General features: G+C 43.1%; 1 protein-coding gene across 2 annotated transcripts in view; it reads right to left on the bottom strand.

Annotated features, from left to right (window-relative positions):
- Window positions 1-5,589: 5,589 nt before the first annotated feature.
- Window positions 5,590-11,945, bottom strand: part of LOC120855654 (CD5 antigen-like) — a 26,616-nt gene continuing 20,260 nt past the window's right edge. For both annotated transcript variants that reach the window (XM_040230196.1, XM_040230197.1), the window contains exon 8: window positions 5,590-6,249. In XM_040230196.1, coding sequence (XP_040086130.1) covers window positions 6,202-6,249 — 48 coding nt within the window. In that variant the 3' untranslated portion in view covers window positions 5,590-6,201. The remainder of the gene's footprint in view (window positions 6,250-11,945) is intronic.

Below are 11,945 nucleotides of genomic sequence, written 5' to 3'. Positions count from 1 at the left end.
GGCAGGTCCTGTCTGTAGCAGAGGATTTATCAGACAATCAAAAATCAATGGGCTCAAAGGTCAGGACTGATAGAGCTGGACTTGCTGAATTCAGCATGTTCCAGAGGAAGGGAGGTGGCCAGAATTGGCAGAAAGGTGATGAAAACAAAAGAAAACAAACAAAAAATCCCAAGCTGCTATGCTTTGGTTCTGCTGTAATCCCAGCTCCATCGAGCTCTGCTTTAGTCCCCTCACTATGTAAAAAAGGAAAACAATGCACATGAGGAAAGGCAAGTACCAAGAATAAGGGCCATTTCACATTAGAAGATCAAGCAATACTTGATCCTCATGTATGGTTTGTGGGGGTTAATAAGCCGATTTCAATTCTTTCCTTCCAGATGGAAGTGACTGGAAAATATAGAGGCCAAAGATCATAGAACAGTTCCAAAGTTGCCCTTGAAGTCACCATAATCCAGAGTCAGGAGGGCAATCCAGAATCAAGGTGCCAATCTTTGCAAATATGGCTTGATTTATTTCTCTTAAACCAGCTTCTCCAGTGCTAAGTAGAGGGCCTAGTACATGGATCTGCTCTTCTGTGCTTGTCCTGGTTTATGCCCATATTTGGAAACTGAATGAAAGTAGGTTCTTGTCATAACGAAATCAGGTTGTTCTTAAGTCTAAGATATGATGGACAGGGAGTTCCAGAAAAAAACATTTACTTCTGCTTCATTAACTATGCTAAAACTTTTGTGTGAATCACAACAAACTGGAAAATTCTGAAGTGCAAGTACCAGACCACCTTACCAGTCTCCTGAGAATCTTGTATGCAGGTCAAGAAGGAACAGTTAGTATAGAACAGGGAGCTATATTCAACATTTGTAATAACCTATAAGGGAAAAGGATCTGAAAATATATGTGTGTGTATAACTGAATCACTTTGCTATACAGTGAAAACTAACACAACATTGTAAATCAACTATACTTCAATAATAATAATGGTGGAAAGAAAAAAAACTAAACAGCCTCTTGATGAGGGTGAACAAGGAGAGTGAAACAGCTGGCTTGAAATACAGCTTTAAAAAAACTAACATCATAGCATCTGACCCCATCACTTAATGACAAATAGATGGGGAAACAGTGGAAATAGTGACAGAATTTATTTTCTTGGGCTCCAAAACCACTGTGGGTGGTGACTGAAGCCATGAAATTAAAAGACACTTGCTCCTTGGAAGAAAAGCTGTGACAAACCTATACAGCATATTGAAGAGCAGAGACATCACTTTGGCAACAAAGGTTCATATAGTTAGAGCTATGGTTTTTCCAATAGTCATGTACAGATGTGAGAGTTGGACCATAAAGAAGACCAAGTTCCAAAGAATTCATGCTTTAAAACTGTGGTGCTAGAGAAGACTCTTGAGAGTGCCTTGGACTGCAAGAAGTTCAAACTGTTCCATCCCAAAAGAAATCAGTCCTGAATATTCATTGGAAGGACTGATGCTGAAGAACTGACTCATTGGAAATGACCCTGATGCTCGGAAAGATGAAGGCAGGAGGAGAACAGGATGAGATGGTTGGATGGCATCACTGACTCGATCGACATGAATTTGAACAAGCTCCAGGAGTTGGTGATGGATAGGAAAACCTGTTGTGCTGCAATCCATGGGGTTGCAGAGGGTCAGACACGACTGAGTGACTGAACTGAACTGAACTAATTGTAATAGCATGTAAACACAGCTATAAGAAAGGGAAGTATAAGAAACCTTGGGAACACAGTTGAAGAAATGATCACCTTTACTTGGAGCTAATAATAGACTTCAGAGAAATGATGACAGTTGAACAGGAATTAAAGAATAAATAGAATGGAGAATCAGAATGAGAAAAGACTTTGTTGTACATATGCAGACAAATGAAAGAGTATTACCTGTTTAAGCAATAAGAACTACTATGGAATGACTGAATCACAGCCTGTGTGGTGGTCAGATGTCAGAAGACACTGATGTTGAATTTTAAAAACACTAGATGATATAAAAGTATTAGTAGGATCTGGATGATGAAAAGTTATAAATAGCTTTGTAAATGCTTATTACTCACATTCTACCTTCTACAGATTCTGAAATGATGCAGTAACAGACACAGAATTCAGAAAAGGCTCAGAATATTAGCTTTACTGTTGAGAAATCTACATTAGGTTGCAACTGGGATCCAAGACCCTATGCATTTATCTTTATCCTTCAGGGGTCACATCTGCCCTACTGATCACACATGAAGGAGAAAAGACTTCGTATATCCAGTGGGCAGACAAATCCACCAGAGAGCTCAAGCTTCAAGACTGAGATATATTTCTCCCCAACTCATACAGAAAATTAAGTGAAAGAAAAGGAGAGAAAAATAAAGATAAAGTTTTCTCCAGACTATAGTATTTTATTAACAGAGTCAAGAACAGGAAGAAAGAAAAAGAAAGCTGTTTTGGCCAGAAGGAGCATTGTGCTAAGGACACACACACATACACACAAAATGAAGGACCATATGCATTTTAGAGGACTTTCCAGGTGGTGCTAGTGGTAAAAAACTCACCTGCCAATACCAGAGACATAAGAGATATAGGTTCAATCCCTGGATTGCAAAGATCCCTTGAAGGAGGGACCCACTCTGAGTCTTCCCTATAGTACTCAGAGAGGGGCTTTAGGGTCAGATTGCCGGGAGAAATATCAATAACCTCAGATATGCAGATGACACCACCCTTATGGCAGAAAGTGAAGAGGAGCTAAAAAGCCTCTTGATGAAAGTGAAAGAGGAGAGTGAAAATGTTGGCTTAAAGCTCAACATTCAGAAAACGAAGATCATGGCATCCGGTCCCATCACTTCATGAGAAATAGATAGGGAAACAGTGGAAACAGTGTCAGACTTTATTTTGGGGGGCTCGAAAATCACTGCAGATGGTGACTGCAGCCATGAAATTAAAAGACACTTACTCCTTGGAAGAAAAATTATGACCAACCTAGACAGCATATTGAAAAGCAGAGACATTACTTTGCCGACTAAGGTCTGTCTAGTCAAGAATATGGTTTTTCCTGTGGTCATGTATGGATGTGAGAGTTGGACTGTGAAGAAGGCTGAGCGTGGAAGAATTGATGCTTTTGAACTGTGGTGTTGGAGAAGACTCTTGAGAGTCCCTTGGACTGCAAGGAGATCCAACCAGTCCATTCTGAAGGAGATCAGCCCTGGGATTTCTTTGGAGGGAATGATGCTGAAGCTGAAACTCCAGTACTTTGGCCACCTCATGTGAAGAGTTGACTCATTGGAAAAGACTCTGATGCTGGGAGGGATTGGGGGCAGGAGAAGAAGGGGACGACAGAGGATGAGATGGCTGGATGTCATCACGGACTCGATGGACATGAGTCTGAGTGAACCCCGGGAGATGGTGATGAACAGGGAGGCCTGGCTTGCTGCGATTCATGGGGTCGCAAAGAGTCAGATACGACTGAGTGACTGAACTGAACTGAAGAGAAAAACCTGGCAGGAAGTAAGTATTCTATTTGGGATTTGCATTATGAAAAGATGATTTGAACAGCTAATAGGATACTAAGTCAATCAGGCACCCATAACCATAATAATGGGATAGGCTATTTTTCCAGGAAGACATTCCCGGCACTTTTGCTGGGACAAGGATTTTAATGTGCACATATCTTATATAGAATTCCTTTAGAGCTGGGTGGGACTGAACCCACAAGTGCGAGCCACTGAACTGAACTGAGAACCTTGGGGTCTTCTCTAACAAGTCAGTTAGGAAGAGAAACAGTATGGAGAAGGCATACTGTTGTTAACTGCCTTGATGTGAAGGTGGCATAAATCATTTCCACTGTGAGAATGGCCCCACCTAGACAAAAGGACACCTGGTAGCCCTGGTGGCTGGAGAAGCCTCGGACCACCAGGAAACACATCCAAATGGGGACTGAGTGGGGCCAATTTGCAGCTGCAGCCTCAGGGTAAATTTCCAGTCCAGGAGAAAAGTGTCTCCCTTGCTACTGGAGATGATGTAGGTGCTTGGCGTTTGGCTCCAGCTCCACAGGCCTGCAGGCCCACAGCTGCCCAGGACTCCTGTAGGAATGTGTAGTGAGCATGTGCATGCTGAGCAGTTTGGCAGTTGCTAGAATCTGGAATGGGGCAAGGGTCAGGAGATGCCAATTACAGGACAGGTTCTTCAGGAATAATGCATATGCCAACTGGCAACTCCTAAAATACTCAAGGGGTAATATTTTCATTGAATGCATAGCTCCACTTTACTCCACTGCCTTGCCAGGGCAGAGGCACCTTCTAGTAAGACAAACCTGGGATAGACTCGCAGCATGTCCAGGAAGAAGAAACACATGACTGTTCGTGTGCACTCAGTCATTGTCACTATGCTAATTTCTTCAGGCTCTGATACACTGTTTTTACACATGTCCATTCAGAAATCAAGATAAAGAGCCATATTCTCGGGTCAGGAGACACTTTTCTCCTGCACTGTGCTAGCAGGCTAGTGTCAACCTTGTCCTTCAGCTTCTCAATTTCCTCTTTAATGACACATTCTAATTAGACCTCTAAGACTACCTTTTAGGCTTTTGTCTTGTCTTGCCTTATTGCTTTTTTGGATCACTTGGCTTCCTCCAACAGCTGTTGCTTTTATCTGATTAGTTCTCGGGTGTCTTATTGGTTAGAATTTTACAAAAGAAATTTTAATGTAAAATTAAAAGGAAATCAAAGTTTCTTTTGTGAAATTCCAACCTTGTTCTAATCTACTTAGGATAAAAGAGCTTTACAATGACTCAATCAAGGCAGTTCAGCAGGTCTCTAGATTCTGCTGGGTTGGTCAAAAAGTTCATTCAGATTTGTCCATAAGATGTTATAGGAAAATCCAAATGAACTTTTGGCCAACTCAATTGATATTACATGGTTTAGGGAACATGATACTAATCTGTGGGGAAAATCAGGAAAACCTGACATAACTGATCAAACAGAGGCAAAATCTTTTTCAGTAGACATGATAGATACCAAGGTGCCTGATAGGTCATCGTCTTCTCTTTTATGAAGCTAATTTTCCCTATTTTGCCCATGATAGGAAATAGAGAGAAAGTTCTCCATCCAGAGGAGAGAGCTGTATTACACACATGACTGCATCTGCCAGCAGGTTCTCTTCTACCTAATCCTACCTGAAAGGCCACCCCTGTAAAACTGACACACCTGCTTTCCCCTTGGGTAGAAAGAGCGTATCACACAGAGAGGCAACTCTTGAGACTGAGATCTACTTTATTAGCAAGTATAAATGCATACACATAACAGGTACTCAACTCAGTCTCAGAGCCTGAAGTTGTCAGCTTTTAGAACCAAGCCATGATTCTCTCCTTAGTATCATCCTGTCTTGCATCTGACTTACACACCCTAAAATCTGAGTTAAAAAAATTAAAATGATATCACCCGATCGGCATGAGGCACAACGATGGATTCCCACAAATTCCTTCTGCATCTCTTCCTTTCCCTTCTAGTCGCAGGTCCATACATTTTTCCTTGGGAAAATTACAATACATTTGTGGGATTCTTCCTGTTAAATGCACACCATGTTGGCAAGTTGTATATGGATAGTCAACAAAGGTATTTTATTATGGGCATTCAGAGAGTGTGATATTTCTTTTCCAAGTGGCATGAAAAGGTCTAGGATTACAGGATACAGCTCTACTCTTGAAAGAATGTGTCTTCTTTTATCAGACAGCAGGAGAATAGTGAGATATTAATTGTTGAAGGTTAAGAAGAAGTGTTGAAGGCTTGAGAAAAAACATACAAAGAGCTTTCCCTCAAGTTTCAGTTCATTATTTACCCATATTCCCCTTCAAACATTCCTTTTGTTGTCTCCTTCCTTTTGTGTTCTTTACAGACATGTAGGTTTGGTCTTAGAAATGTCCTATAGTGGTCAAAGGAACAGACCTGGGGATCCCAGGATGCTTGGAAAGAAGCAGGAGGGGCCAGAATCAATGCCAGAGGGTCAACAGTGAGGAGCAGGTGACTGGGAGGTCATCTTCCTTGGCAAGAGAGAATTCAACAACTCATATCTCCAGGAGATGATGGGGGTGCTTGGCTCAGAGCAAAGAGTATTCAGATTCTTGCTGAGGGGCTTAGGGAGTGGTAGCTGAGCCTGCAGGCCCAGTGCTTGCACTAAGCCATTGGAGACCAGGAGAAAGCAAAGGACACTCAGGCCCTGATGGAGTCAGGCCAAACATCAAATGTCAGGCTGCTCTTCTGTAAGAGAAGAAGAATGTACAGTAAGGATGGGGACATGTCAAGAAAGGATTATTTCATTCAAGCTCAAAGAGGTCAAGAAAGAAGATTGGTTCCCAGAATAGGAAAGGGAGACCCTCCCAGATCCTAACCACATACCTATCTCACACTGATGTGAATCATGTCAGAATTTAGTTCAGTGCCCTGGACTTATTCAACCAGCTCCCATGTGAGTCACAAACCATATTCACTTATATGAGCACTACTTGCTCTCCACAATCAAAAAACTTTTCCAGAGAAATGGAGCAAATATCTCCTTTTGACTAGCTAAGATTAACTAGCCTCAGAATGGCAGGCTCAAGACTCAAACATTAGTCTTCCATCAATAAAGCCCTCCTTTTCTGGGCACTAGCTGCTCTTCATATTTTTTATCATCTCTCAGCTCTTATACAATTCCCTGAGTATGTAACCAGGCAGCCCTGCATGCCAGCATCCCACAATAATTACAAAGTTGGGCTGCAGAGTTGTAATTCTCTTAAGTAAGCCACCCAAGGGCTATACTTTGCATCTCCTGACTCATATGGGGACAAGATTTCTGCCTTTACTCTCCTGTGAAGTGAAAGTGAAAGTCGCTCAGCCGTGTCCAACTATTTGAGACCCCATGGTCTATACTGTCCATGGAATTCTCCAGGCAAAAGTACTGGAGTGGGTAGCCTTTCCCTTCTCCAGGAAATCTTCCCATCCAGGGGATCAAACCCACGTCTCCCACATTGCAGGCAGATTCTTTACCAGCTGAGCTGCAAGGGAAACCCAACAATAGTGGGACGTCTACAATTTACAGCTGGAATCCTGGCTTGTCTGAAAAGACACTCTCATGGATATTCACAAAGAGCCCCCTCCCCCAGCCCCATTCCCACAGATTAATTTAAATCTGCCTAGTGAAATAAGCCAGAGCAGTGCACCAAGCACAGGTGCTGCAACTGGCGCACTAAGAATGGGCGAGAGGAGCTACCCCACGTCTGAAGTCAGGGGCAGCTGGGAGGAGCCACCCTGTTCCCGAGGCTAGGGGTGGTGGCCAGGAGGAGCAACCCCACATCCAAGGAGCAGTGGCTGCGCGGGTGCAGGGCAGCCGAGAGGAGCTATCCCACGTTGAAGGTCAGGAAGGGTGGCAGTGAGGAGATACCCTTCATCCAAGGTAAGGAGCAGGGGCTGCGCTTTGCTGGAGCAGTCATGAAGAGATACCCCAAGCCCAAGGTAAGAGAAACCCAACTAAGATGGTAGGTGTTGCAAGAGGGCATCAGAGGGCAGACACACTGAAACCATACTCACAGAAAACTAGTCAATCTAATCACACTAGGATCACAGCCTTGTCTAACTCAATGAAACCAAGCCATGCCTGCAGGACAACCCAGGATGGGCGGGTCATGGTGGAGAGGTCTGACAGAATGTGGTCCACTGGAGAAGGGAATGGCAAACCACTTCAGTACTCTTGCCTTGAGAACCCAATGAAAAGTATGAAAAGGCAAAATGATAGGATACTGAAAGAGGAACTCCCCAGGTCAGTAGGTGCCCAATATGCTAATGGAGATCAGTGGAGAAACCACTCTAGAAAGAATGAAGGGATGGAGCCAAAGTAAAAACAACACCCAGCTGTGGATGTGACTGGTGATAGAAACAAGGTCCAAAGCTGTAAAGAGCAATATTGCATAGGAACCTGGAATGTCAGGTCCATGAATCAAGGCAAATGGGAAGTGGTCAAACAAGAGATGGCAAGAGTGAACATCAACATTCTAGGAATCAGCTAACTAAAATGGACTGGAATGGGGAAATTTAATTCAGACGACCATTATATCTCCTACTGCGGGCAGGAATCCCTCAGAAGAAATGGAGTAGACTTCATGGTCAACAAGAGAGTCCAAAATGCAGTACTTGGATGCAATCTCAAAAACAACAGAATGATCTCTGTTCGTTTCCAAGGCAAACCATTCAATATCACAGTAATCCAACTCTGTGACCCAACCAGTAATGATGAAGAAGCTGAAGTGGAACAGTTCTATGAAGACCTACAAGACCTTTTAGAACTAACACCCAAAAAAGATGTCCTTTTCATTATAAGGGACTGGAATGCAAAGGTAGGAAGTCAAGAAACACGTGGAGTAACAGGAAAATTTGGCCTTGGAATGTGGAATGAAGCAAGGCAAAGACTAATAGAGTTTTGCCAAGAAAATGCACTGTTCATAGCAAACACCCTCTTCCAACAACACAAGAGAAGACTCTACACATTGTCATCATCAGATGGTCAACACCGAAATCATATTGATTATATTCTTTGCAGCCAAAGATGGAGAAGCTCTATACAGTCAACAAAAACAAGACCATGAGCTGACTGTGGCTCAGATCATGAACTCCTTATTACCAAATTCAGACTCAAATTGAAGAAAGTAGGGAAACCCGCTAGACCATTCAGGTATGACCTAAATCAAATCCCTTATGATTATACAGTGGAAGTGAGACATAGATTTAAGGGCCTAGATCTGATAGATAGAATGCCTGATGAACTATGGACTGAGGTTCGTGACATTGTACAGGAGACAGGGATCAAGACCATCCCCATGGAAAAGAAATGCAAAAAAGCAAAATGGCTGTCTGGGGAGGCCTTACAAATAGCTATGAAAAGAAGAGAGGCGGAAAGCAAAGGAGAAAAGGAAAGCTATAAGCATCTGAATGCAGAGTTCCAAAGAATAGCAAGAAGAGATAAGAAAACCTTCTTCAGCAATCAATGCTAAGAAATAAAGGAAAACAACAGAATGGGAAAGACTAGAGATCTCTTCAAGAAAATTAGAGATACCAATGGAACATTTCATGCAAAGATGGGCTCGATAAAGGACAGAAATGGTATGGACCTAACAGAAGAAGAAGATATTAAGAAGAGGTGGCAAGAATACACAGAAGAACTGTGCAAAAAAGATCTTCACGACCCAGATAATCACGATGGTGTGATCACTCACCTAGAGCCAGACATCCTGGAATGTGAAGTCAAGTGGGCCTTAGAAAGCATCACTACAAACAAAGCTAGTGGAGATTATGGAATTCCAGTTGAGCTATTTCAAATCCTGAAAGATGATGCTGTGAAAGTGCTGCACTCAATATGCCAGCAAATTTGAAAAACTCAGCAGTGGCCACAGGAATGGAAAAGGTCAGTTTTCATTCCAGTCCCAAAGAAAGGCAATGCCAAAGAAGGCTCAAACTACAGCACAATTGCACTCATCTCACAAACAATGGCACCCCACTCCAGTACCCTTGCCTGGAAAGTCCCATGGATGGAGGAGCCTGGTGGTCTGCAGTCCATGGGTTCGCTGAGGGTCGGACACGACTGAGAAACTTCCTTTTCACTTTTCACTTTCATGCATTGGAGAAGGAAATGGCAACCCACTCCACTGTTCTTGCCTGGAGGATCCCAGGGACGAGGGAGCCTGGTGGGCTGCTGTCTATGGGGTCGCACAGAGTCGGACTTGACAGAAGCGACTCCACCAGTACATGCTGGTAAAGAAATGCTCAAAATTCTCCAAGTCAGGGTTCAGAATACGTGAACCGTGAACTCCCTGATGTTCAAGCTGGTTTTAGAAAAGGCAGAGGAACCAGAGATCAAATTGCCAACATCTGCTGGATCATGGAAAAAGCAAGAGAATTCCAGAGAAACATCTATTTCTGCTTTATTGATCATGCCATTTGACTGTGTGGATCACAAGAAACTGTGGAAGATACTTCAAGAGATGGGAATACCAGACCACCTGAACTGCCTCTTGAGAAATCTGTATGCAGGTGAGGAAGCAACAGTTAGAACTGGACATGGAACAACAGACTGGTTCCAAATAGGAAAAGGAGTATGTCAAGGCTGTATATTGTCACCCTGCTTATTTAACTTATATGCAGAGTATTCATGAGAAAAGCTGGACTAGAAGAAACACAAGCTGAAATCAAGATTGCCAGGAGAAACATCAATAACCTCAGATATGCAGATGACACCACCCTTAGGGCAGAAAGTGAAGAGGAACTAAAAAGCCTCTTGATGAAAGTGAAAATGGAGGGTGAAAAAGTTGGTTTAAATCTCAACATTCAGAAAACGAAGATCATGGCATCCAGTCCCATCACTTCATATGGAATAGGTGGGGAAACAGTGGAAACAGCATCAGACTTAATTTTTGGGGGGCTCCAAAATCACTGCAGATGATGACTGCAGCCATGAAATTCAAAGATGCTTACTCCTTGGAAGAAAAGTTATGACCAACCTAGATAGCATGTTGAAAAGCAGACACGTTACTTTCCCGACAAGCTCCGTCTAATCAAGGCTATAGTTTCTCCTGTGGTCATGTATGGATGTGAGTGTTGGACTGTGAAGAAGGCTGAGCACCGAAGAATTGATGCTTTTGAACTGTGGTGTTGGAGAAGACTCTTGAGAGCCCCTGGGACTGCAAGGAGATCCAACCAGTCCATTCTGAAGGAGAATGGGATTTCTTTGAAGGAATGATGCTAAAGCTGAGGCTCCAGTACTTTGGCCACCTCATGCGAAGAGTTGACTCATTGGAAAAGACTCTGATGCAGGGAGGGATTGGGGGCAGGAGGAGAAGGGGATGACAGAGGATGAGATGGCTGGATGGCACCACTGACTCAATGGATGTGAGTCTGAATGAACTCTGGGAGTTGGTGATGGACAGGGAGGCCTGGCATGCTGTGATTCATGGGGTCTCAAAGAGTGGGACATGACTGAGCAACTGAACTGAACTGAACTAACTGACAAAAAACTGTGGAATAATAAAGAGAAACATAGACTAGATCCTTAGCCAAATCACAGTCTAATGGATAAGTAGATAGACACACAGAAAATTATTAATGCATAGACAGCAAATATATGAATGGAATAAAGAAACACAACAATTTTATATATACAATTGTTGAATATGTGTGTGTGTGTGTCTGTGTCTGTGAGTGTGTGTCTGTGTGGGTATGTATTGGCTTTCCAGGTGGCTCAATGGGTAGAGAATCCACCTGCAATGCAGGAGACTCAGGAGACCTGGCTGGGTTCAATCCCTAGATGGAAAAGGTCCCTGGGAGGAGGGCATGGCAACCCACTCCAGTATTCTTGCCTGGAGTATCCATGGACAGAGGAGCTTGGCAAGCTACAGTCCATACGATCACAAAGAGTCTGACACAACTGAAGCAACTGAGCATACACTCATGCATACATATGCCCAGTTGTTGTGTGTTAATTTCCTATGAGGATCTCCTGTCTACCTAACTAGATGATAGACTCCTTGAAACTGACAAAGTTACATTATATTTTGGGAGCTCATTTCTTCCCCATAATTCCAACTGAGCTTTAGATACAAAGGTTTAGTGGTTATTAGATCTGTGCGTGTGGGTGTATGTAAAGAAGAGAATCAGGTTCTTGGATAGATTGAAAAAAAAAAAAGAAATGAAGATTGAAACTAAAAGAAAATCATTAGGTCAACCAACTGTGGGTGCAAAGTCGCTTCAGTCATGTCCGACTCTGTGTGACCCTATGGACTGTAGCCCGCCAGACTCCTCTGTCCATTGGATTCTCCAGGCAAGAATACTGGAGTGGGTTGCTGTGCCCTCCTGCAGGGAATCTTCCCCACCCAGGGATTGAAGCCACGTCTCTTAAGTCTCTGCATTGACAGGGGGGTTCTTTATCACTA

Source organism: Oryx dammah, unplaced genomic scaffold, assembly GCF_014754425.2.
Source record: "Oryx dammah isolate SB20612 unplaced genomic scaffold, SCBI_Odam_1.1 HiC_scaffold_28, whole genome shotgun sequence".
Classification (NCBI taxonomy): domain Eukaryota; kingdom Metazoa; phylum Chordata; class Mammalia; order Artiodactyla; family Bovidae; genus Oryx; species Oryx dammah.
Note: the sequence above shows the minus strand (reverse complement) of the source record. Positions and strands in the feature narration are given on the sequence as shown.